We start from the raw sequence: 27,753 nt of genomic DNA, 5'->3' as shown, positions 1-27,753 counted from the left end.
GGGGAAGATGGCTCTGAGCTCTCCTCGTAGTAGTTTACGCAGAGGGGCCTGGGGCAGTCTGTGTCCTGGACTGCTTCACGTGCAGCGATCGGGATACAAGAAATTACTCGTGGCCTTACGCGTCAGCGTCCCCGCCGCTTTGCTGGCAGAATTCAGCCGAGATTTGGAATTAGGTCCAACGATATATGAGACAGATACTGCGCCATTTCCTTTCCCCCAAAACCAATTATTATTATTATTATTAATCAGTCGATTCTAGCAACCCGGACTCATGCACGGTGACTCGCACTGTGTTCAATGACTGCGTTTCATAATTTCGAGATCGCTTGCACCTTGAGGACCATCGTGATCCGAGTGAACATGCGGCCGGCTACGTTGAAGAAGGGCACGTTCAGGTATCCGAAGTGAAAGATCCTGCTTCTGTGCAGCTGATCCATGTTCCGTTTCGTCGCGGGGTCATTCAAGGCGTCCTCCATGCCGCCCAAAGTGCTGCAAACAAAGTAGGATGCCATAGGATATGCATATGGTAACAAAAATATCGCGTTTTAAATCCGCTATTTTCAACTTCTTTGTTTTTCAGTTATTCCACGCTGCTTTTAAAAACCCACATAGATTACATGCATGAAGCGCGCAATCTAGGAAGCAAAGGGAACGAATAAGAGTAAAGTGGCCGACGCACATTATTTTTAGTCCGCATATCATAGCCTTGTGCACATTTTGATTTATTCCATTCAAAATAAGGCTGGCGTACATGCATATAATAGTCGCCAAACGATTCTTCCGGTGGCAAGTCCAAGTTTAATTATTTAATTTACTATACTGGAGGCCCTTTATAGGCTCATACAGGAGTAGGTCACGCCACGTGTAATAATAAAACAGCATGATCCAAGAATCATTATCGCGAACAGAATAGAACTGTCCGTAACATTTTAATATTAGCCGAGGTGCGTTAGTGCCACCGGCAAGGAAACGTTCATTTTTTACACACACAGCAGCGTTTGAAGAATCCACAACTTCACTTCGTAAGGCATTCCACGTTTCAATAAGCTTCGGGAAAAAGATTACTCGATTGTGCATATTTGTTATGGTTACCTCGATTAAGTGATGATGGTGTGGTTTTAGGAAATGATCCTAATTCGTATTTAATCCCGTACGATATTTATTGGAGATTATTTTCATTGCAGCTGGGGGGGGGGGGGGGGCTTTGCATTTATGTTTCTTTTTTCTTTTCTCACCCAGCGTGTTCAAGGGGGACAGACTGTACGGCTCCCCTGCTCATTTGCTTGGTTGGGTTGTAAGAAAACGAAAACAGTCGGGTCGCGGCTAACGCGGCATACCCGCGCCGTCTTTGTCCGACGTTGAGCGGTCATCTGTCAAAAAATATGCCGGCCCATCACTGTCTGGAAAACGTTGAAGTAACCAGCGTTAAGTGCCAACTCCAAGGGCCCTTCCTGGGCGTACGCGTCCAGCGTCGGCGCTCTTGGTGTACGCGGGAACGGGCGTCGAAAAGGGGCATGCATCTCCATGTTCCTGGCGCTGGCTCGCTAGCACGGACGATATCTAGCACGGGCAGATATCGGCGCCACGCCGAGAATCGCTGGCGTCTTCTGCAGTGCGCATGAGCAGGCCGGTTTTGGCGTGCGCATGCGCAGGCCGGTTTTGGCGTACGCCAAGAGCGCCGACGCTGAGCGCGTACGCTAACAGAGGGCGCTTGGAGTTCGCGCTTTAGCTTTGTGGTTTACTAGAATTGATATCAATGAGATTAAAGTGAGGGGACACCAATGGAAATACAAATTTGACATCTTGCATTTATAATTGATGTATCCAATCAATCACCAATTCGATATACTCATCATGTTGCCAGTCAATCACAAAATTGGTTGCAATATTGATTTACTAAGGAGGCGGCCATCATGAATTCCTGGTAGCTGGTAGCAGACCCTAAGAAATCGAGAAACTTGATGAGTAAGAGCTCACGCTCTTAAAACTACTGCAAGTATGCACATCACAAAAGAAATGGTCCGCTTCTCGCCTTTATTTTTTACGGCTACATAAAAGCTGCTGTAGGTGACAAAGACAAGTCTTACTTTATCGTTAATCACTCGTACGGTTTCACGGCATGACCCCTGCGAACCAGAGAACGAAGCGATGAAAGATGATGATGACGTCGATATAGGTAACTCCTACCAACAAGCACTTATCATTGCGCGGGATGCAACGGCTGTGGCTCAGTGGTATGAAGCGTACGGAAACAAAGAATGCCCATTTTTGGCGGCTTTGGTCGCAATCCCTCTCTGCGCTCGTGGTTGCAAAGTTTCCTTTTTTTTAGTACCGTCAAACGATTTTCGGAAGGTTTCGCTTCAGTCTGCTGAATGTGGGAGCTGGATGAATTTGTGCGTTAAAACTGTATTCGGAAGCTCATTACGGTCATTGTTTAAAAAAATAATAAAATATCTTGGCGCTGTAAGACTGGGATGCTTTTTTCGGCAAAATTTGCGAGGCAGAGAGCGCCGCGACGCGTCGACGCTCAGCTGGATATATAAAGCAAAAAAGCGACGTGCGGGATCGCTCAATGCTAAAGCTGAATGTCATCAACGAAGGGCAAGCACGGCCAGCGAGAAGGCCTGCCAAAGCGACGACGCTGATCCTTCTGTTAAAGTGGCAAAATTTGATTTCGGCGCCGCTGCACTAACCGTAAGATGCGGGCATAGTTATCTAAAAGAATTAGCGTGTTCAATTGACCGAATCCGGCCTAAATTGGGTTGCCCGCCCAGCCGCAAACACCACTAGGGACGCGGTTTTCCTCCGACGCGGACACCTCGAGGAAACACGACCATTTCGATCCGACATTAGGTCATGCCCTCATAAAAAATAGACATTTTATGCTTGATGAATCGCTTATCTTCACGGAAGTCACGCTTAGGTGCACGGCGACACACTTCCTAGTTTTGTTAGCAAGGAAGCCGCTCTGTTACACACCTGTACATGAGAATGAGTCAACCTTTGTACACACACATGACGCAGCCAATCCTTTATTATTTTTTTTAAACGCCGCATTTTCTTGCACAAATCCTCACCGAACAAGATAACAAGTCTGTATCCTTGTTAGAACATTGCTCAGCGCGGTTCCGAGTGCACATGTGCTTTCAGGAAGACCTTCCACCGGTCTAAACAACGCGACGTCAAGGGATTGCAACTGAATGTGCAAAAGTCCTTTCCCCATGGAGCCGATTAGGAAACATTCCTCCGCCACCTCTGTTCTCCCGTTTAATGGGACCTCGTTATGCACTGCAGCATTTCTTCTTGTGATATGCGGAATTCACAGAGCAAGAGTTCCAGCAATCGCGAGGGTACGTTGTTCATACGTCACAAACGCTTCTTGCCTCCGCGAGAAGTCCGCTCGGGGACGCAGTAAGCGAAGGGGAACAAAGCGATGGGGTCTCACCTCTCGGCCACGATAGCGTGTTTTTATAAGTTGTTAACACTTCTCTCAGTATAGTTTCATGCACATGTTTGTGTGCCCCAGCCAACCATTCTTATTTTCTAAGAATGGAAAAAAAGAATCGAAAATTTTTCCCTTCTACCGATGCAGACACCCTAGCTGCGCCTTCGACGCTGATTTCCAGGAAGATGTTTAGGATCACCAAATAATTTTCTTTGTGAGTTCAGTACAGTAGCCCAGACAACAAAGTAACACTTAGGTCCAAGTTTGAAATCTGTGGCTTGAACCCCAACAGAACTCTTCCTTAATTACAACTTGTCCTCGAAGAGTTCATGAACACGCTAGATTTTTATCTTCGAGTCCTATAGCTTCGTCACCGTAGAGAGACATGCTTATGTGAACACGATAGCCCACACGCAAGCAGCGCCAACTTTCTTTATTGCAAGACTGCCGTATAGGCCTCAGGCTTTTCCATAAAACACTGCTGCAAAAGAACGAGAAAGTGAGCATAGATAGACAGATAAAAAGGTGGAGGGAAAGACAGGGATGTTAACCAGGAAGGGGTTCCGGTTGGCTCCCCTGCACTGGGGAAGAGGGATTAGGGGGCTAAAAGGAGGAAGAGAGAAGGGGGAAAAGGCATAACACACACACACACGCACAACGCTGTCACAATTTGCCACTCATTCCAGTCGCTCTCAAGTAGGCAAAGAGTGCCTTGTATGCCTTGAGGGCAGTCGACTGCTGCGGCCACGGACCGAGGATCTTTTGCTCTGTTAATGGGCGAGGATCGAGGCTGTCCAGGGCACAACGCAGTGTATGTCTTGCACTCACAAATACAGGGCACTCACAGAGAAGATGAGCGATGGTCTCCTCACAACCGCAGCTTTCACAGGAAGGACTGTCGGCCATCCCCATCCGGCAAGCATAGTGGTTGGTAAAAGCAACGCCGATCCATAAACGGCATAACAATGTTGCGTCGCGACGTGCTAAGTTACGTGGACGACGAAGGCGCAGTCCAGGGTCCAGTGCCTTGATGCGGAGGTTGCAAAACTCTCCCTTGTTCCACGCTAAAAGTGTGATCTCCAGCGCCAAAGGGCGAAGCCCACATGCTGCGTCAGGTCTTGAGATTGGGATCCTCACTGGAAGTCCGTCGTTGTGAGCCGAACGCGCAGCCGCATCTGCCTAGTGATTACCGTTAATACCACAGTGTCCTGGCAGCCATTGAAAAATGATGTCATGACCTTTGGAAACGGTGCCATGGTACAGTAGACGGATCTCAGCAACAACTTGTTCCTGTGACCCGCGACGTAGCGCAGCTTGCAGGGTTTGAAGAGCTGCTTTAGAATCGGTGAAAACCGTCCAGTCATGTGGAGGTTCCTGACTGATGAACTCTACCGCAGCCCGTAAGGCTGCGCGTTCCGCACCAGTTGAAGATGTTGGATAGGTCGTCTTCACTTCCATGAAGATGGATCTGGCCTGTATCACCACCGACCCCGCAGAACTGGTCGAGCGAACTGATCCATCTGTGTAAACATGTATGCGGTGACTGTGGTAAGAATGCAGGTGATTCAATGTCAGTTGTTTGAGAGCATAGATTGTTGAAGAATACGCGATAATGAGTAGGTTTGGTTTGAGTGTGGGTATTTTGGTGTTGGTTTACTTTTTTTCTCTTTTTTTCTTTTTTTTATCATGTAAGAAATGCGCATGCGTTCACCTTCTTCGGGCTATATATATGCAACATGTGGCTTTCAATAAAAATAGTTGGAGTCAGCGCCCGTCCTGTATGGTCTTTCTGTGTAATTTGTGTAAAAATTACCGTTGGTTTTACTTTTGCAACACAATGTTACACCAACTAGCCCAGCAAGAGGTACTGTTAAACGAACTTTCTTCTTCAGTGGGCCCTTTCTTTTGTGTACCACCTGTTAAGCCCGACCCTTTGAAGGTCGGGAGCGCCATCGCCTTTTGCACCTGCAGAGCAAGATTCATCGTCATTAGTCTCAATAAAGGACTTGTACCAGCGGAAGTGAGTGCCCTTTTTGGAAGTGTTCAACCTTCTTTAGGACACGCAAGGCGAGTTAGCAAATTTTTAAGGGAGGAAATCTGAAGACAAGTGCGATTGTTGCATGATTGGATAAACTTGGTGTGCCTAAGTGAAGATGTGGAATGGATAGCCGTGAAGAAGCTGCAATCCCTAAGAAATCAAGCGGCCCAAACTACAGAGGTATTATGGAGTTGCGTACTGAATAAGATCCTAAACACCGGTGTAAAGGTTCTATAGGAAGGAACAGAACAAGAGCGGACCTCTGGTTCTAGGCGACGTGAATGTGCCAAAAGACATTGCGGACATCCTGGCAAGATGACCAAAATGCAGCTTTGAGACTTCCGTACTAGCACACGAGCTGTTGGCTTTTAATCGGCGCGTAGCAAGGAAAGCAGAAAAAGAAAATCATGAAAGGTGCGTTCTCGACGGCATAGACAGTTTTACAAGGACCACACCCCAGAAGAAACCCGCTCAGAGAGTGAGAGCCTTGACTGACAAGGTGATCGCATATTGCAAGGACAACAGCCCGTCCCTGCTGCAGTCGGACAAAGAAGGGAACTTTGTTCTCATGCCTTCAGGCCTTTACAACGAGAAAGCTTTGCAAGCAATTTCGAATAACCTTGTTCAAATGAAACAGTCCGCCACCAGGTTAAAAGGCAAGGCTGTTGCCCTGTGCAAAACCCTGGAGTTGCAGAGCCTAGCAAAAGCTGTTTTGAACTCTTCTGAGAATAACCTGTCAATCTTCTTTGCGGTTAAACCCATAAACCAGAGGCACCGTTTAGGGCCATAGTTAGTGAGAAAGGTGCTTGGCAGCAGCACATCAGCTGCTTTTTGCTTAAGCACCTAAAGGATTTGCACGTTTCGGACCCTTTTCCCGCGAAAAATTCCTTCGGTGTAGCCGGCGTGTTGGAGAGGGAAGAGGTGATTGGTTACGCGTTCTCTATACATGTTGCAGATCTTTTTTACTCTGTGCTCCATAGCAACCTGTTCATTGCTGTTCGACCGTGTATAGAAGCAAGCGGCACTATTGCATTTCAAAACAAGGCAAGTGTAAGCATTGACAATTTTATGTCTCTTTTAAAGTTTTATATTAAGTCCACCTCCATCCAGTTTGACAACCGGTGGTTCCTACAAAGCCAGCGCATTTGCAGCGGTTCATGTGACGCGCCAGTTTTATTTAACATTTTTCTCGCATCTATTGACAACATTTTGGCATCACTAACTGACGATGAAACTGTCCTAAAGATTTTTAGATATGTTGACGGTTTTTTAGTGATTTTAAAGAGACATTACACAGGCCGCTATGAGGAGACTTCCATGAAAATTTTAGAAATGTTCACAAAACATGGGAAGGGGCTCTCTTTCACATTTGAGCTTCCTGAACAGGACTGCCTCCAGTTTTTGGACCTTAAAATTAAGCTGGGGGACGGAAGTGTTTGCTGGCCTACCTACCTAGGGCCAAGAAAGATTTTTTACCGTTCGATTCGGCTCAATCAAAACTGTTAAAAGGGCTACTGCCACCCTTTCTATGGAACCAGCACTCCTCAAGTCGTGCCCTCACATGATACGGGCGAGCTTCCAGGGTGAGGTGAATTGACAGCGTAATGCAGGATTCGCTAACCACGTCTTGGCTGCCGTGACCGAGGCACTGCTGCAAAAACTTAAGGGTAAGCCAAAGGGGCAACGCCAGAAAGAAGACTTCGGCGAAGCCAAACCAGTGGTGATACCGTACATTCACAATGTGTCCCACAATTTAAAACGAGTTGGCAACAAGTACGAAGTTCCCATGGTCTTCTACGCCCCCTGCAAATTTGCCAAGATGTGCCCCAAGGATAGCAGCGGTGCCAAGGCTAAATCTGGGTGTGGAAAGAAGCACTCGAAACACTACGTAAGGTGTGCCACGGGAATGGTCTACGAGATCCCCTTGCATGTGGCAAGGTGTACGTCGGCCAGACTGGACGTTGCATAAACGAGCGTGCAGGGGAACATAAAAGGTCGTTAGGGAACGCATCAAATTCATCCGGTAGCCTACCCGCCCATTGCCGCTCCTGCATTGATAAAAACTAAAAAAAAAAACTGTGAACCACGACTTGGCGATATTAAAAATCTAGCTAGAAGCAAAGATAGATTAGCTCGGGAACTGGCAGAAGCCTTTTTTATGAAAGAGAGAGGTGGAATGTGCGTCAGCACAACTTCTATCTCCCTACGAGAAAGTGAGCATAGATTGCTAAAGAATACGCTATAATGAGTAGGTTTTGTTTGAGTGTGTGTTTTTGGTGTTGTTTTCCTTTTCTTCTTTTTTCTCTTTTTTTCTTTTTTACCATGTTAGAAATGCGCATGCTTTCACCTTCTTCGGGCTATATATATGCAACGTGTGGCTTTCACTAAACATAGTTAGAGTCAGCGCCCGTCCTGTCTGGTCTTTCTGTGTGGTTTGTGTAAAAATTAGCGCTGTTTTTATTTTTGTTACACAATACAGAAACCCGCAATAATTTGTCTTCCTTCTTTCCGCCGAACACATTCTGGTTGGCAGGGCTCAGACGCAACTGCGTCGTAATGAACTACGCTCATTGGTAGCTTAATTATAGAACTTTAAAATAAAAAGAAATGTTGTGGCTACATCAGCAGTTTGTTTCGATAACATCATACATGACGACAACTTATCCGTTAATCGATCAACTCGAAAAGAAACTAGTTAACTTCGCTTGCAGTCAACCACAGCTGCCTCGTTTTCAGCCTCCTTAAACTAGATTTTATGAAAGAGGAATGCAGCATATATAACTCTTTCGCCTTAAGGAGCAGGGAATTAAGGTACTTTGTTACAAATGCTAAGTTTGAGCTGTCCTTTGGGCAGTCTAAAATTATTCCGTGGGCATGTACCAGTGCAAAGGCACTAATCCGGAAGTTCAGAGCCTAGAAAGACCATCTCTTGCCGACGTGTGTCCACTCCGTCCCAAGCATAGAAAAAATGGGAAGAAAAGGAAATAAAAAATACCCAAGAATGGGAGTAGAGACCGCGGAGACGCGAAAAAAGTCCGCTGCGCCAGACTACTTGGATATTGTTCACCGCTTTTTCTTTCAGCATGGCGCTTACTGCACGAGGTTATGCATGTATAGAAAGAGGATATATACCTATTATTTACTAAGCACTCAGCTAGCGGCTGCACAGCACTAGCTTGATAAAAGGCGACACAACTAAAAGGACGGCAAAGATAGACACGGCCTCAAGAGGTGAAACCAGTCCGGTATAAAGTCTGTTCTGTCATAAACGTCCTAAGTTGTAGCCTGTGATACCACAACTGAGGGTATCGCCACAGCCGAGCACAAATACGTGCTTTCGCAATGATGGGGATGTCAGCAATCTCTGCAGATTTTTCTTGGCAGCAGTAGCCTGGACATCGCCAAGCGTTTCGAATTATCGCTTAGCATAAAATAGTTTCTAAACGTTTCCTATGTTTTGCTGACTTTTGAAAGGATCATGTCAATATAGCGAAATCGTTTGGCGGCTTTCTTCACCTCCCGTGTATTTGTTCGATGAATTTTTGTAGTCCGACGTTATCTGCAATGCTGAGCCAGCTTTATTTGATCGCTTTTCTCTATCGAGCATGACAGCTCCCAGGCCTGAGTTCTACGGTCACATTCTCAAAGCTAACCGGCTACTAGAATTCACACCTGCCTGAGACAGAAACAGTAATTTAACTTTACCTAAACCAAAGCTTCTACATAGCACTTCGTGATTGCAAGGCATGCGTGACCGCTTGGCGATATGCACAACACTCCTACCTAGACTTGACGCTGTACAAAATGTGTTGTCTCGGTAGACCTCACCTGTCACGTGATGTGTAAGGTCGCATGCGACGTGCCGCCACACGGGTATGTGCCATGCCTGCGCGCAGTCACGCCTGACTGAATTTGTCGACACTCCTTCAGTGCTGAGACGCCCAGAAATAGCTCTAGCTATGCAACAAGTATCTTTTCATATCAATTTTACCTTTAAATCTCAGGTTTTCGAAACATGTAGTTTCGTCCCTCTGAGGCTATGACAACAGGCAGCACATTGAGCCGCTGTCAGTGGATAGCTAACAGGCCAGAGAAAGTGAATGCCGGAAGTGATAGATATTGGAGTTGGAAGGTGAGTCAGAAAGAAATAAGGCATAGCAATTGCGCGGTTCGTTTTTTCACGTTTGTCGCAGGCGCAGAGGTGCTCGATTATAAATAGGGGTTGTGGTGGAGTGTCGAGGGAATGGTCCTGTCCGCGTTGCAACCGCAAGTTTGTTCTCTTTGTTTTCAGAGGCATGTTTTTGCGTTTTCTTGTGCTATTCAGGTAGCACCATTTTCGTCGCTCGGCCAGTAAGAAATTATTTCACCACCTTACAATGCTTTCTCAAGATTCAGTCTATAACAGTAGCCCAGCATTCCATGAGCTTTGTGATGTAGGCATTATTTGAACGTGACGGTTTAAATTTTCAACTGGACAGAGTAGTTTTATCCAACGAGTTGTTTTCATAACATTTCCATACAAACTGAAGTTTATTGCTACCATTACTCAAATCATCCCAAAGCCGCCGCGGTAGCCGTGTAGTTATGGTGCTCGGCAGCTGACCCGAAAAACGCGGCTTCGATCCCGGCCCCGTTGGTCGCATTTTGATAGGGGCGAAATTCTAGAGGCCCGTGTACTGTGCCATGTCAGTGCACGTGAAAGAATCCCAGATGCTCCAAAGTATTCGGAGCTCTCTACTACGACGTCCCTCATAGCCTGAGTCGCTTTGGGGCGTTAAACCCCGTAAAACCAAGCGAGTGAATCGCCCCACCACAGTAACGAGTGAAATACAGTTATGGTCTGATACATATTTCCTTTCGTGGTTCTATTGTGGGAAAACTTTTTTTTAAGACTGTCGGTATTTTGTTCAATGAAGAGGGCTAAGTCGGGCTGGTTGGTGAATGTTGATGCAAACGACTGGACAGCGCCAACGGTACAGACGAGAACACAGACACCAGCGCATGCGTATGTGTTCTTTTCCGTCCAGTCTGTTAACGCATTTCAGCCGTTACCAGCAACATGTATTTTTTGTTTGCCTATATTCAAAAAGGTTCGAAAATATACAGTTTGCAAGCAAACATTTGATATTCTCACATACTAAGGCTCTGGCTCAAAAAGAGCAAAAGCCTCTTGCTTTTTTTTTTTGTAAGCCTCCTCTCTTAGTTTGCCCAACAGCCATTTTTCTGTTACATGTGCTACACGGGCACGTCTGAATGCCATCTGAGTCGAATGACATTCTAGACTTGGAATGACATGCGGACTTCTCGGACTCCGGCGGTGCTACACGACACTTTCCGAACGCATTTGAAATTTGCTCAGCTTGTTTTCAGTGTACAACGACGATGACGATGCGGCAGTCACTGCGGTCACACTGGTGCGACAACGACACTGTCACGGTCAACAACAGCATATAATTGTAGTGGGACAAGGTTTTTAGGCCAACGACACCGACGAATCCGATCGGCAGACTGTCAGCCTTCATGTCCTCGGCAGGCCGGTGGCTGAGCGAAAACACGCTGATGAGTAGACGGTGTGAATATATTCGCGCTTCTACCTTATTCGTATTGAAAATAAGCGAAACGAACCGGTATATCTCGCACGCGCACACTTTAACACTCACCAGCGATAAGCGCTTGCCAAATTAACTGTAATCGGCGGCGACTCCCTTCGCTTCCGCGACGACTAGGCCTAGCAAGTCCGCAGGGTTACGTCTGTGAATTCGGCGGTCGTGAACAGCGAATTCACAAGTTTAAGCGAATGCAAATCATCAACGAGTGTAGTTTTGACAACAGTGATCTGAAATCAACTATTGCTCACATCGCAGGGCGCGCATACGATGAACGGGAAGCGCCGGTGTTACCCAGACCGCCAAGCACTGCTTTACGGCCAGCAGCAGTCGTCGCCGTTGCTATTTTGTGGATAACCAGTTATGCGTTTCAAACAGCACATGGTCCCGAATTATACTTCTGGACAAAGTAGGTTAAAATAAAGTACTGTTCACGCCGGAAGATGTCAGGACAATTAGCGACAAGCGCCGCTCGTACGAGATGTCAGCAGTCCGGCTGTCATGTGTTTCTCAGGCGAGCGATCGTATCGACGCTTCCCACAGATTGTCGCACTGCGTTCACAAGCACAGGCACAACCGGTACAAAAGAAAAGATATTAATTAATAGAACTAAAGCGCGGAATGCGTTTTATGTCATGCAAACGAGCGCTAGCTGTTCGTACGCTGCGATGTAGACAACAGTATGAGTGCAACCAACCGTCCTTGTCGGCGCACTCTTGGGGAAATTCCATGCTAACGCGGTAAATGTTCATTGGTGTACTATTTATTATCTGCAAGCAATTACCTAGACAGAAAAGGGGCAATTTGCGAAATAAACAGCAAGAAAATGCGAGTAGCGGGTATCGAGATGAGCAGCCACACTGGACCCGAGAGCAGTCGCGCGGCTGTAGGCGGGGCGAAGCGATGACGGCGGCGACGCCTATTGGTCGGTTCGGACTGTGTTCACCTTTCGAAGGCATTCCAAATTCTGGAATGTCTCCGCGCAGCTCCGTTGACTTGAATGTCATCTGAACCGACTGCCGTTGAAAAACTTCGTGTAGCAGCGGAAGTCGGCAGTCGAGCCGAATGACACTCGCTTCGAAGCCATTCGAAACGCCCGTGTAGCAGGGGTATTAAAGCGAATTCAGTCCTTGCCTAGCCTCTCGGGCGCCAATACACGCTGTGAAGGCGAGCCAAGACCATGGGGCCTGAGCAGAATAGAACGGCCTCAGAGGCATGTTTGGCAGTCGATGTTCTTGGTGCTGGCTGGCTCCCCCTCTCGAGCCAATGGAGGAGGAGGAAAAAACTGAATTGTCGACCACCTGGGGATCTTTAACGTGCACTGACATCGCACAGCACATGGGCGCCTTAGCGTTTTTCCTCCATAAAATCGCATCCGCCGCGGTCGGATTCGAAGCCGGGAACTCCGGAGCGTTCGACTACTGATCCGGAGTTCCCGGGTTCGAACCCGACCGCGGCGGCTGCGTTTTTATGGAGGCAGAACGCTAAGGCGCCCCTGTGCTGTGCGATGTCAGTGCACGTTAAAGATCCCCAGGTGGTCGAAATTATTTTGGAGCCCTCCACTACGGCACCTCTTCCTTCCTTTCTTCTTTCACTCCCTGCTTTATGCCTTCCCTTACGGCGCTGTCCAGGTGTCCAACGATATATGAGACAGATACTGCGCCATTTCCGTTCCCCAAAACCCAAATTACTCTTGTGTTTCTTTCTGGGAACCGAAAGAATTTCGAGCCGTGAAGAAAAGAGGTTGGGCGACGTTGAAAGGACAACTTTAACCGCGAGGAAAAGTTCTGGGAACCTGGAAGAGCTTCAAGCCATGAAGAAAAGTCACCGAGAGCGCCGCTGTACTCCTAATTTCGTAAACCGGACCCCGCTTCCAACACGTGCGCGAGCGCCCGTTAGCAGGCGCCGATGTCTAGCACGAACAGATATCGGCGCCTCGCCAAGGTTCGGCTGCGTCTCCTGCAGTGGGCTTGCGTAAACCGGTTCTGTCGTATGTTAAGAGCGCCGACTTTGGGCGCGTGCACCACAAAACAGCCCTTGGAGCACACTTGCGGAATATCGAGCGTCCTCTACATTTTGCCAACCGAAAACCATCTCTCCTCATGCTAACCCCTTCAGTCAGCACAGCAGGAAGTGAAAACGCGGTTTGCGAACGTGGCTTGCTGGTTGGAAGCAAGTTTCCTGTAAGTCGGCAATTCTGCAAGTTGTCCATCCACTTCTGAGAAAATGAATGCTGCACGTCGGGAGTACCCTGCGATAGATCTTTATGTTCGGTTGCCTTAGGGTGCTGTGACGCGAGGCAGATAAGATCATGTGAACCAGCTGTCATTGAAAAAGCGTTGTCCGCATTCTCACTGCACGCGCTCACGTTTCTCCGCTGAGAGGTATACGAGCACAGTGACATCACGACTAAAAGAATAAAAGAATAGTGGCGCCATGTGCACTCAAAGCAATGTGGAAATATATGGAAATAACGAATAAGATATCCGGCACTCTGTAGTGGTAACCGAGTCTTATAATAAACTGCACATCTACAACCAAACGTTTTAATTTTAACCCAATGTTTCGAAGCCGACTCGGCTCCTTCATCAGGGGTGACGAGGGCAGTAGCTAGCGTCTTTATGTATGAAGGGGAGGAGGGGGTCAAAGGAACGAAAGCTGTGATGCGAAAGGCGCGGGGGACGGGGAGGGGGTTTAGGCTGTTAGTCACGCTGGCGCACTGCAGGGAGGTGGTGAATGGCGACTTTTTTTCGTTGAAGGCCCTGGGCATATACTGGGGGCAGGTTTCCTTTTGTGCGGTTGATGTTCGGGGTGGTTTTGATGTGCCAGGAGTCGAGAAAGGGCGTTTTGTGGTAATTTGTTTCGGTTACGATGATGCAGGTTTCTTCGAATTTGATTCTGTGGTCTGAGTCCTCGGAATGTTCGGCTACATGATTGCGCTCTCTTGCGAAGTTGCGGACATCATTTTTATGTTGCCGAATTCTTTCTTTGAGATTTTCGGTTTCGCCGATGTAGCTTGCGTCGCAGTCGGCGCAAGGAATTTTGTAGACAATTCCTTGGGCTCTTTCTCTCCGCGGCCGGTCTTTGGGAACAGATACGCAAAGCACAACAGTGTTCGTGGGCTTGTGCAAAACCTGGAGACCCCCTTTTTTTAAGATCCGGGCGTTGGTTTCGCTGACACCTCCGACATAAGGTACAGTGAGGTATTTTGGTGGTGGCGTTGGTCTCCGTGCGTTGATTTCTTGGCGCATGTTGTCGTGGTTTTGATGTCGAATGGTATTTTGAATAAAGTTTTTTGGCTAGCCGTTCATGAAGAGTTCTTCGAATATCGTGCATTGCTCTTTTTTTCTGTCAAGTTCTGTGCTTGTTCTGCAGATGAGACTGAGATGTGCACTTTATTATAAGTCTTAAAACTCAACCAGACAGGCAAATCTGTCAAAATGTTTTGTTTTTTTTTAACCAAGTCTCCTTATTTTTGTGTTGTACTCAGCGGTGTTCTTTTGTTTTTGATATAGTGGCGTTGGAGACTCGATGCACCGTGCTCGACCCATTTCGTCACCAAATGGTCTCTGGTGAAATGGGCAGTTTGCTTCATTCGACTCATTTCTTGCCACACAAGGCTAAAACACGTGCTTTTTGAAGCTGTCGCGAATTACGTGGCCGCAGAAGGGTCTCGCCCATTCACAATGGTCGGCATTATTTTGTACTGTACACAGGCCATAACAACACAGTGCACTCAAGTTGCATGACAAGGAACGTAGTAAAGGCTCTAAGTAAAAGCCTTCCAGCGTGCAGTCTTTTTCATTGAGTGAGCAGGTGAGAACCATGGCCACTCGATGATGCGGTTCCATCGAGCGGCCGCATTGGTACCAACCGCTGCCTCCACAAGCTGGTAGAACAACAGCGAGCTAACGGGGTCGCATTTTTATTCTGGCACTGAGGTTTCAATTTTGGATTTCGACGTTGTCTGTCTGTATGTCTGAGATTTACTTGACCTGAAATAAAATAATCGGAAATATTTTACAGCTGCGAGTGAGTCTCGAACTCGGGGCGGCGAGAACACATCAGTTTTGCTGGTTACTGCATTAGACAACTGCAACACCGCCAGAGCCGCACATTCTGAGTCCTAAAATACCAGTCTATTGCGCTGTGTTTTGGATATCGTCGTCTTCAACTGCATCCGTGCTCAACGGAACCGAACACCGAAACAGCACTGAAAACCGATGCTAGCGCTCCTAGTTGCATTGGGCGAAACCACTCTAAATCATTCGAAAATTGTTTTGTGGCACTGTTTACCTATGTGATGCGCTGCGCTTTTAACAAAGCTGGTGGAATTCCTTAGGTTGGTGGAAGGAAGTAAAGAATGTAACTGATCATCTGCACAAGCTCTGATGTCATTTTTAGGAGATTTTAGTCTATGTGTGGAAAGACCCTTTGACGGGACTGACTCATTAGCGGTTGTAAGTTTTTTTTGACAACCTGGAGACGAGAGTGTGTCCATGACCTTTCCGCGCCGTTTTCGCAAAGGCATCGACTTCGTCGTGCTTCAAACCGTAGGGAGGAGAAATATAGCGCAGAAACAACGCGCGATATTCAAAGAAATCATCATGAACGACTACCCAAAAAATTTTATTGAAAAAACCATTCGACTTCAAAAACACTACAGTATGCGCCATGACATCAACGCACAAGGACCAGCGCCACTACCAAAATACGTCACTCTACCTTATGTCGGAGGCATCAGCGAAACCAACGCCCGGATCTTGAAAAAAGGGGGTCTCCAGGTTTTGCACAAGCCCACGAACACTGTTGTGCTTTGCGTATCTGTTCCCAAAGACCGGCCGTCGAGAGAAAAAGCCAAAGGCATTGTCTACAAAATTCCTCGCGCCGACTGCGACGCAACCTACTTCGGCGCAACCAAAAATCTCAAAGTGAGAATTCGGCAACATAGAAACGACGTCCATAACTTCGCAAGAGAGGGCATTCCTGTAGTCGAACATTCCGCGGACTCAGATCATATAATCAACTTCAAAGAAACCAGCATCCTCGGAACCGAAACAAATTACCAAAAAAGGCTCCTTCTCGAATACTGGCACAAACAAACCACTCCGAACAAGATTAACCGCACAAAAGGAAACCTGCCCCCAGTATAGGCCCAGGGACTTCTTTCTTCAACTCAACGAAAACAAGTCGTCATTGACCGCCTCGCCACAGTGCGACAACGTGACTCACAGCCATGACCCCCCTTCCACCCCCTCCCCCACGCCTTTCACATCACAGCTTTTGTTCATTTGATCGCCTCCTCACTCCATACTTAAAGAAGCTAGCTACTGCCCTCATACCCCTGTCACACGGCATTCCTCGAAGGCCTTTCCACCAAAGGCACCTTTTTTCACCAAAGGAGCGAAAGCTTAAAGGAGCAGCGACGCACCTACACGGTGCAGCCCAAAGCTGAAACAGTCGTTCAGGCTTAGCACCCGCTGCTGTGCTCGAGGCGGCTGAAGTGAGTGTTTTAAACTTAAAGTGGGGTATTATTTTCATTCCTTGAGCTCAGAAAACTTAATTTTATTCTGATAGCTTCCTTAAAAATATTGCAAGTGCTACTCTCATCATCAGCAGCACGTATTGTGCATTGCTTTGGCCACCAGGAGCACTCGGTGTTGCTGCAACACTTTTGACTGTCTTGAAATTTGTGCCTATAATATAAACACCCGCACCAAAAGCAAAGCCAGACACACCTTTCGTATTTAAAAAAAAATATTTTCAAACATTGTTGGCTGTATCTTTTTTTATTGCTTTCACTTTTGACGTTTGATGACACTGCGATCGTAGGTTCTCTAAGGCCGCGCCTTTGGGCTCCAAAGGTCTCTGACGAGCGACTCCGCCTCCAAGGCCCTTGCGGCAAAGGCGCAACATTTGTGCCATATAGTTGCACACCTTACGCCTGTGGATATAAGGGTTGGTTTATGGGGGTTTAACGTACCAAAGCGACTCAGGCTATAAGGGACGCCGTAGTGAAGGGCTCTGGAAATTTCGACCACCTGGGGTTCTTAAACGTGCACTGACATCGCACAGTACACGGGCCTCTAGAATTTCGCCTCCATCAAAATTCGACCTTTGGATATAAGGACCTGATTCTTAAAGGCCTTTGCGTTGCCAGTGTGACAGAGGTATCAGCCACCACTGATGAAGGAGCCGAGTCAGCTTCGAAACATTGCGTTAAAATTAGTTTTTGGTTGGAGACATACACCTTATATAAGTCTTCAAACCAAACCAGATAGGCAAATCTGTCTAAATGTTCAGTTTTCATTCAACAAGCAGCCACGGTCTGCGCTCCACGATTCGAGGAAAAGTAAAAGGAGGAAAAAAAGAAAGGCAGGCAAAGGTACAGCAGAAGACCCCTCCCCACTGTCCTTTTCTTCCTCCCCCTTACCGCCCTGCATCCGTCTGTCCGTGTAGATCTAGAAAAAGAATTTTTTTCCTACCTATGTACCTGCCCACATCCTTGGCCCTTCACGTTACCGCCCCTCACCCTTCTTCATCCGTTTGATGCTGCGAACAGTGGGTCTTGTTCTCGTACCTTTTGCGGGAGGAACATTGCCAAAAATTGTGTCTGAAAGGTAGGGTGAAATTCAAGCAAGTTTTGGTTAAGACGATTCCAAATTCTTTCTTATTTGTTCCAAAATCCGCGACAACAGCAATGACATATCGCTTTAAGCATGCTGCTCGAGGACGGTGTGTGATTCGTTCCCCAGTGCCGCCGTGTACCAACTGGTTTCCAATGGGCACAAGCTTCCTCGAAGCCTGGCGCTTGGTTCCTTTGAGTTAAAGTGCTTGGAAAATGCTCTTTCACCTAACCTTGTGTTGAAGAAAACACTTCATCCCATTGAGCTTGGTGCGAGGTTGCCATTGCACTATTAAAACTCATCATCAGCAAAAGAAAACATTTCTAAGAAGTGAATACCCAAGATTCTTCAATCGATGTATCATCCAAAACCGAAAAGGAAGCAACGCAAACCACTCTATATGCTTACACTAAGGACACGCCAGTGGCAAAAACGCGCATGCAGTAGGCACGCGAAAGGTGTCAGCGAAAGCTTGGCCAGTATTCTCAGAAAGGAAGGAATGCAAACTACACACAAGCCGGCCACTGTTATCGGAAGCCTCCTCTGCCCCTTCAAATACAGTCATCCTACAGAAAAGGCCTAAGGCGTGGTATGAAAAATACCCTGCTTCGAGTGCTTGGTATCGTAGGCTGAGAAAACCAATCAAGGCAAATTTAAAAGTCGCGGAAGAATGTTAATCGCTCCCTGGAAATGACACCCTCTTCTTACACCCGCGGTCGGTGCAACTCCCCCGGAGCCGCACCTAGAAGGAGTAATAGTTTGCCAATCGCTTCATAGACAACAGCTGAAGAAAATGCAAGTAATCTAAAAATGTTGCGGGCCCGGCGATTGCTATCTAATCTCTCAAATACCGGAACTGCAACCGGCAGAATTAAAGGCAAAGAGAGAGGATACCGAGAAGTACATAGGAGAGCGACAGCAAAAAATAAAAAGGCGGAGGTAGGCTTGCACCCCATATGCAAACAAATTAATATGTTCGCGCCACTCGTCCGACAGCGCCTACAGGTGCTGTTGCACATATTCGCAACACGGTAAATTCACTGCATATTCAGGGCCGCGCGCACGTAGCGTCCTGTCACTAATTAATCATGCGACCGCCACATTGCACAAACGGGCTGGGTGGACAGCCCAGCCGCCGCGCTGGATAAACCCAGTAAGCTTTGAAACCTCGTGTTATACGACAACAACTTCCGTTCATTTCTCAGCAAATTTAAATCGTAATCAAAACCATTTAATTAAAGTTTGACTCTTTATTGCTGCTCAGGGTAACGGCGTATTTACTTGCATGCCGAACAGATGGCGCAGTCTTCAGAATACTTGCTAGCATGCCATTCTATGAAGTCTTTGTTAGCGGTTCATAGTTTACGTACACCGTTGATATAATTGCTGAAACTAGCATCGATTACAGCAATGGTAAAGCCCCTATCTGCGGCGAAGAATCGAATCATGGGATTCACTTTACCAACTTTGAAAAAATTTCGTGAACTACCACACCACTAATTGTTACATTGGACAAATCACCTACTGCCATAAAACGCAGCATCAGTTTTGCCGCCTGGCACTTACAACATTCACTTCAAGGCGTCCGTGCTGCACTTTCTCCACATCGACAAAACATTCGAAGAGCTGTCTGCTATTGAGCCTAATAATATTACTGTTCAAATGTAGTCATAAATACACGATTTTGATATTTTCCTTGCACAGTGCAAGACCCATTACAAGTATCGGTGAGTTAGCTCTAAGTATTAGCGTCCGGGAATTTCATTCCCCTGGAGTTTCGGAGTTTTATTGTTTTGCACTGTTAATGCGCACGCAATTCCACTATCACCAATGCCCGTGTGGCCACCGTACTCGCTTAATTAAATGTGTACCTGTCAAGCAAAAGATTCTCCTTATAGTTTCCTCTATATACCTCATAGAAGGCATGCGCTTTCTTGTAGCATTTTATGTAGCAGCCCATGGCCATAGCCTCACTCCGATGGGGGCACTTTTGATAAAAGTGCGCATTCATACGGAACGGCTCAACCTCCCAAAGCAAACTACCAAAACAGGGACACTGCAGCAAAGACGTGCGCCTTGCCAAAACACCGAGAGAGGACGCCACACGCTTCTTGCCGATGCTGAGTATGCATGAGCAATAGAAAAACAGCGCAGGAAATCTTTTGCTCCAATAAAATGTAACATAGCTCCGAGAACATGTCGATATATTGTAAATTAGGGCTGTGGTGAGCGATGAGGTGAAGTGAAGTGCGGTATTTTTCAGGGCCTCGCCATAGGCTCCATGCTATCGCAGGTTATTGCGGATGGTAAACGCAGCATGTAATCTACATCGATGAAACTCTACTAAACTAAACTTTAGGAAGAGGTTAACATCTTGGCGAGAGAGCTACCCTCTAACTTTTATGCGCGACGAGGTGTTAATTTTTATTTTTCATCGCCTTTGAGTTACGCGCCGCCGCGCCGCCGGCTGTCACGAGATGGCGCGACCGGTTTTTCGAGGCGCATGGACCAGAATCCTGGGGATGTGGCAGCACGTGCGATATAAGAACAGTGGCGCATCGCTTGACCGCTGCACCCAGCGCCAGGTGTGGCAGTAAGACTCCCAAGGGTATATTAATGGAGAGAATTACCAATTCCACACATATGAACATTAACCCATTATCACTCTCCAAACAACTTTCATCCTGGAATGCCAGATCTGAACACCGGGATCGAAGTAAAAACCCCATTCCTACGAGGCACTCGCGGTAATAGAGGACGTATTACGTCAGCCGCTATGGATGAGGGTGGCGCTAACTCTCAAGTTTAGCTTAGCAGAAGATTGGACAGCTATCGCCGTAGCTACGTTGGTAGAGTACCGGACGCGAAATTCCGAGGTCTTGGCTTCGGATCGCTCCAGCGGCATATAGTTTTTTTTCTCCTGCTTTTAATAACATCTCAGTGATTAAACTACAAAACTATACATCCAGTATTTTCTTTGGTATTGTTACTTGTTGGATTCCATCATTTATGTCATAACGAGCACCCCTGTCGATTTCCTTGTCGGCTGAACAATCTCTCTCGACAAGTGCTCCATCTCTTCGCAAAGCTTTCTGACTTGCGGCACCTCATTGCTTCTAGTCAGATGTGAGTAGAGCAAATTGTTGGGCTAGTTCACTCATAATGCAAAGTCGGTGGAACCAACGAAGCTGACGCAGGAGAAGAACAAAACGGCACACACACCACACCACTGGACTTACAGCTTATTTATTTCGATGAACTCAGCCACATTATAAATCATTTCTGCTCAAGCGCACACTCTGAACAAGGTGAAGGAAACCTTCAGGAAATTTTTAAAAACTGAAACTCTTTTTCGGTGATGATGACTAAAAGATCGCTTATGCATATCTGCTTAGCTTTCGTTAATAAAAACATTTCCAGCAGCTCGCGCTTACTCTTGATTTCCCCCGGCCGATAATGCTGACCACATGAATCCGACGGGAACAGTGGCAATCCTTCACATAAAAGGCTGAATTGCTTCCCGTGCCCGAGCCCAAAGTTGTGAAACATTGATTTAGGTACACTCCAGTGAGCCCAATATATGTTTTGATGTGAAGCAAAAGAGAAATTTTCCACTCCTGTTACAAAATTTTTTAACAATCACAGTAATGACAGTATTTTCTCTGCAGTTTGTTTTGTCTTTGTATGCTGGACTGTGTAGAAACTATGTGTTTATATATATATATATATATATATATATATATATATATATATATATATATATATATATATATATATATATATATGTATATATATATATATATATATATATATTATATCTATATATATATATATATATATATATATATATATATATATATATATATATATATATATATATATATATATATATATATATATATATATATATATATATATATATATATATATATATATATAGTCTTGAACTCAACGAGAAAAAAACTAAATTTATGCTTTTTTGTGCAAAAAACAAGCCAATTGATTACGATTTTAAGCTTCTTTACGGCTCTTGCTACCTTGAGCGTGTCAGCTCCCATTCCTTTCTAGGAGTTAAATTCCATCACAGCCTAGGCTGGAGCGACCACATAGACCACACCCGTGTCAAGATAGCGAGAGCTATTGGTATGCTTTCCCGGCTTCGAGATCTTATACCTTGCTCGCTGAAAAGACAGTTGTATTTCTCTCTTATCCATTCTCGCATCAGTTATTGTCTTCTTATCTGGGGTACTTGTAACAAAACTGACTTAGAAAAAATATCAGCCCTGCAGTCGCGTGCAGCTCCGTTTCTTTTACCTGCAGGAAACAACACAAATAGTTGCTCGGCAAATACACGGTCTCGAATGATCCCTGTAGAAACCATGTATGAACTCAAAGTATGTGTGTTTATTTATAACGAAATAAAATCAAATTACATTATTTTTTTAACACGTACCTAAATAGATCTACTGGTTACAGCTTGCGTCAGACTTCTGTTGTGGTAAATAGGCCTCGTACTAACTACAGAACACAATCAATTGAGCACCAAATCATGTTGATGTGTAATTCTCATCCGTTTGTAATAGATGCAGCTAAAAATAGTTCCACGCCCAGGGGTTTTAAACGCATCTGTTCATCTTTCTTTTTGTTTAACGTTGTGTCCTAGACGACCAAATGCTTACTTCTGGTTCCGTTTGATGTAATATTATGTCGGTTCGAACAACCCTAATGTATTGCATTTCTGTACCATTTTTGTATATGATTTAGTGTGTATTATTATTTTATTATCTGTATATATTTACAAGAACTGTTTATGATGCGTCTGTTGTGTAAGTGATGGCAAGGACAGCCTTTTTTTGTTGTGTAATGCAATACCGCTCCTGCTGCTGTACCCATGCGAGGACAAGACCCAGTCAGGAGGTTTAGCACCTCCTTTTGTCTTGCCTCGTGGGCAATACCTGTATGTTGCCCAAAGGAGAAAATAAACAAATATATATATATATATATATATTTGCTTAGTTTATACCTTCGATGGTTAAGAAGATTTCAACTTTCTATTTGAATGCAAGAACCTTCATCATGTGTAAAGTAAATAGTTGATTCTGACGCCTGCACTTGGTTTCACTTGATATGTTTTGCATGGACCCCAACGAGCTTTTAGCTAGGGATCCAGATGTTGTTTCAAATATGCTTTGTATAAATGCTCTCAAATAAACTTGAATTCAATTGAATTCAACGCAGTAAACCACGCCCACTGGGCACGTGAAGAACGTCGTCTGGCGCTTAGTAACGTAAGCACCAGTCTACTGCTGACCACCAGAGATTGGGGCGCACAAACTGGAGAGCTTTCGCGGGGCAGAAAATATCAAAGTGACACCAAACTTTTCATCCACTTTTTTCCAGCCCATGTGACGTCTTGTGAAAGTAGGGGACCGCTTCGATCTTCCTCCTATTCTCCTCTACTGGGCGTGCAGAGCTTTTGGGACTCTGTCATTTTGTTCCCCAAGGATTTGCACACCGTCAGCAAAGCCGAAGGGGGAAGCTCCGAGGTCTTCAAGCGGTCATTCCAGCGGTGACCAGCGGTGTTGTGCGTGTGTCTCCTTGTTCTTGTCCTGCGTCAGTTTTCCTGGCTCCACCATCTGCTCATGTTCACCTGGCACCACAATCCCATCCCCGGCGCGCCCATCAGTCTTTCCTGTCGCGAGGCGCCCATGAAAGCTACACAAGAGCTCTGTCGCACATAACGCTCCGCCTAAGCCGCTTACCACGGCTCCGCACCCTTCTAGCGCCTTCAGAAGAGATTGTGTCCCTCTACAAATGTTACAGCCACTGCAGGTGGTGCCATGCTTGCGACATTGACGAATTACAGCTGTACCCATGATTGGAACAATTGCGGAGTTTTGGTGGGCCCGCAATCTTAACGAGGTGATCCGGACTGCTGTGACGAAGAGCAAGACGCAGGCAAAAAGACCGGTGGCTATTGTGGGGGAAGTTGAACTTCCTAGTGAAGTAAACCAAATTTTGAGCAAAGGACCGAAGTTCAGCCTTGAGCCGCATGTTGAAGCACATGAGTTCCTGGCCTTCAATAGGAGTATTGCAGGAAAGACTTCTGAAGGAAACAAGGCAAGATGCCTACTGGATGGAGTGTATGCGTTAACAAGATCGACGTGCAAGAGTGACAGAAGGGCTAACAAGCATACCATGACGAAAATATTGTCCTACTTCAGGGAAAACAACCTTCAGCTTCTCCAAGCCGACAAGGAGGGCGGATTTGTGGTGTTCGCCGAGAAAGGGTTTGGTGTCAGAGCCGGTGATATTGCCAGGAAGTTTGTTCCGGTGAAAGCCAGCGCCGTGAGAGTTAAATGCAAGGCAGCCCAGATGTGCAAGGACTTAAAATTGGACAGACGAGCGAGTAGCATCACGAACAGTAGAACAGTAAAAAGAATGCTCCTACAGTCTTTTTTACCGCGAAAACGCATAAACCGTCAGTGCCTTTAAGATCTGTGGTTACCGAGACGGACACTTGGCAGCTTAATCTAAGCAGATACCTGCAAAAGCACCTAAGTCATCTATCTGTATCTGATCCATTTCATATTAAGAGTTCAAAACATGTTATTAGTTTTCTAGAAGGAAATGCTTCCATTGGTTATGTGTTTTCTGTCGATGTTGAAGATTTCTTTTATTCTGTGCCCCACAATGAGTTGTTTGTGGCTGTAAGAGTTGCTATAGAAGAGAGCGGTGCTGTTCAATTTCGGAACTTCTCAGGAGTTTCGATAGATAATTTTATGAGGATACTTGAATTTTACCTCAGTGTGACGTTTTTCTCTTACGGCAACAAATTTTATCGCCGAAGACAAGGAATCTGCTTTGGATCCTGCGTAGCGCCTGTATTTACTAACATTTTTCTAACATCTGTTGACCGCACCCTTGAACTAAATTTAACGGGGAAGGAGGTTCTGAAAGTTTTTAGGTACGTTGACGACTTCCTGGTAGTTTTAAAAAACAGAATGAGTTGACGTACACAGATGCTGTGAGCGCTGTGTTAAATACCTTTAAAGATATGGGAGGGGGACTGATGTTCACGCATGAGCCGCCTGTGCGGGGTTCTTTACAGTTTTTAGACATAAACATCACTGTGGGTGTACGTCATGAATGTTGGCAATACGCACCGCGAGCACAGAAGCAGCTACTACCGTATGCTTCGGCTCAGTCGAAAACTGTGAAACGTGCCATTGCCAAGCTTTGCCTTGAATCGGCTCTCATGAAATGGTGCTGTCATACTATGCAAGGAAGCTATGACAAGCAGGTTGACAGATTACTTTCGGCAGGGTACCCATGCACTGTCATCACAGCGGTTGCTGAAGCCCTCTTAAACAAGATAAAAACCATCAAGTTGCAGCAGCCATCTGTCAGCAGAGAAACGGCTGTCAAACCGGAGTTTGTGCCGTATGCGCACAAGGTATCTCAGCACAAGAAAAAAGTGGCTAACAAACATGGCGTGCCGGTTGCCTTTTCGGCCCCACGCAAGATGGCACAGCTCTGCGCGCGAATTGCGACCAAAGACAAGGGTGGTTTTCGCGTCAGACATGCAAAGAAGTTCACGGATTGCTGCATCGGGGTGGTATATCAGATACAGCGGTCATGCGGGAAGGTCTATGTGGGCCAAACAGGGCGGTGCATAAATGAAAGGGCAGGTGAGCACGCACGCTCACTGAATGACTTAAGTGGTGCGCATCTTCCTCAGCACTGCTCTGAGTGTTATCACTGCCCTCGAGCGGCAGAACATTTGCCGCAGGCTAGATGCCAGTTCTGCAAAAAGTGTCAACCACGGTTTCATGAGATAAAGATTTTGGGCAAAAGCAAAGATCCTAGGGCAAGGGAACTACTGGAGGCATTTCATATAAGGAAGAGAGGCGTATATTGTGTTAGCGATACGTCTGTGAATCTATACAAATCGGAGATGGCATATCTTGAACGGTTCTGTTGATAGTGGTGTGTGTGACCTGGTATCTGCACGTGATCTGGTTTTTTCCTTATATTTGCTGCACTGGCAGTGAATAAAGTTAGATGAAGTTTAGCGCTAGTACTGTGTGCCTCTTTCGTGTGTTCGTCTTGGTTGCGCTACAGTTCTTTTGTTACAAAATGCACTATAAAGCCCAACAAAAAGTTCTTCTAAACCATCATTCAAAAGCTCAGGGCCCTTTTGTATGTGACTTCTTGTCATCTTCTTCTCAGCTAGATGCTTTTGTCTCCATCATCATTGCGTCAACGTGCCGGGCAAGATACAGTTCCTCTTGCCTTCGAAAGGACATCATACCTACGGAAGTGAGTCCCCGTTTTGGTTACCTGCAGCCTCCGTTAGGTCTTCTGAAGCGGTTTTTCAGATTTTTTAAAGATCAGCTGTGGCGACAGATTAGAAGGTGCGAGGACTATGTGCGCACAATATGCTACAGCATGGATCCGAGATGGCTAGCAGAGAGCAAGCACCAAGCAATTCGCCGCCTGGTTGGAATAAAGACAGAGCTTTGGTGGGCCCACACACTCAACCAAGTGATGCGGACTGCTGTGACGAAGAGCAAGACGCAGGCAAGAAGACCGGTGACTATTGTGGGGGAAGTTAAACTTCCTAGAGAAGTAAACCAAATTTTGAGCACAGGAACGAAGTTTAGCCATGTAGTCGAGCGTTTGACGGAATCCCGTCTGGCGAGGAGGGAACATAATAGCAGAAAAAGAGGAGCATTCGCCAAAAAAGAGAAAAGGAAGAAAGGCGTATATTGCGTTAGCGATACGTCTGTGATTCTATGTAAATCGGAGATGGCATATCTTGAAAGGTTCTGTTGATAGTGGTGTGTGTGACCTGGTATCTGCACGTGATCCGGTTTTTTCCTATTTGCTGCGCTGCCAGTGAATAAAGTTAGATGAAGTTTAGTGCTAATCTTGTGTGCCTCTTTCTTGTGTTCGTCTTGGTTGCGCTACAGTTCTTTTGTTACCCATTCAACACCGCCTGTGGTCGCAGCACTACCACATACCTTTATTCCCCCCCCCCCCTTCCCGTCCCCAGCCGGCGTCCTGCGCTCCAAGCTACCGGTCCTAATGCCACAGCAAGGACGCTTTTGCCCTCAGCCGATATACGCCGACACTTTTTGTGACCGCTGCCCTACGCGGCAGCCCAAGCCTCAAGCAGCGCTCCGTAAGCCCAGCGACGCGCGTCGTCTGCTCTTCACCGCAAACGTCCGAAGCCCCGCGTGCACTTCTATGGCTCAGGCGACCGCACGCCCCACATTCGTCGCACCGGCTGTGTCAGCGCACATTACACGTCGCCGGCAAATCCCGACGCAGATGCATTTTCTGCATCAGCATTCCCCGGCCAACGTCAAACAACTGCCGGCCCCACCAGTGACTTAAGACTTGATCATGACGAGCTCGCCGCCAATTCCTGGGTGACTGTTCCTGACTACTGTGCCACTGCCTGACCAGACGGCATTCCGACAATCCCTGTACTACTGCCCCCAGCCCGTTGCTTCCGTCATCACACTCACCTCTTGGTTCCCCTCGCCCTTCGACAAGCAGCCAGGATCGACCGCCCGCGCTTGCTTCCCCGCCCAGCTGCCTTCGCGGACTACCGACTGTATTCTCACCGGCGTGTAGATATCTGTGGATGCGGTTTTTTTCACTCTCTGGTTCATATCCTGGGCACTTGCATGCAAACTCCTCGTTCGCGCATAGGGGGCCTCTGTAGCGCCAACGCTTCTGCGGGCGCAAGAACTGCAGCGCTGTGCTCTGTCGTCCTCACTTGTTCATACTTAGCAGCGCAAAAAACGAGGACAAAAGCGAACGAGGAGACACAACACAAGCGCTCCTCGTTCGCCTTCGTGCTCGTTTTTAGCGCTGCTAAGTAACTAGCCCAACTTTCTGTTCCTCTCTTGTCCTGTCTTTCGCGCTGTAACTATAGGAGATTGTCAGCAACCTGCCCAACAATTTGCTTTGATGTAGAACCGTGAGCGCCAATGAAACCGGTCAGGCTCAAACCTCGAACATCAG

General features: G+C 46.6%; 1 protein-coding gene across 1 annotated transcript in view; it reads right to left on the bottom strand.

Annotated features, from left to right (window-relative positions):
* Positions 1-27,753, bottom strand: part of LOC144108723 (uncharacterized) — a 161,151-nt gene that overhangs the window by 79,644 nt on the left and 53,754 nt on the right. The window contains exon 9 of the mRNA XM_077641893.1: positions 333-489. Within this exon, the coding sequence (XP_077498019.1) occupies positions 333-489 (157 nt within the window). The remainder of the gene's footprint in view (positions 1-332; positions 490-27,753) is intronic.

Source organism: Amblyomma americanum, chromosome 10, assembly GCF_052857255.1.
Source record: "Amblyomma americanum isolate KBUSLIRL-KWMA chromosome 10, ASM5285725v1, whole genome shotgun sequence".
NCBI lineage: Eukaryota > Metazoa > Arthropoda > Arachnida > Ixodida > Ixodidae > Amblyomma > Amblyomma americanum.
The sequence above is the reverse complement of the archived record's forward strand: the minus strand, read 5'-3'. Positions and strand labels throughout refer to the sequence as shown.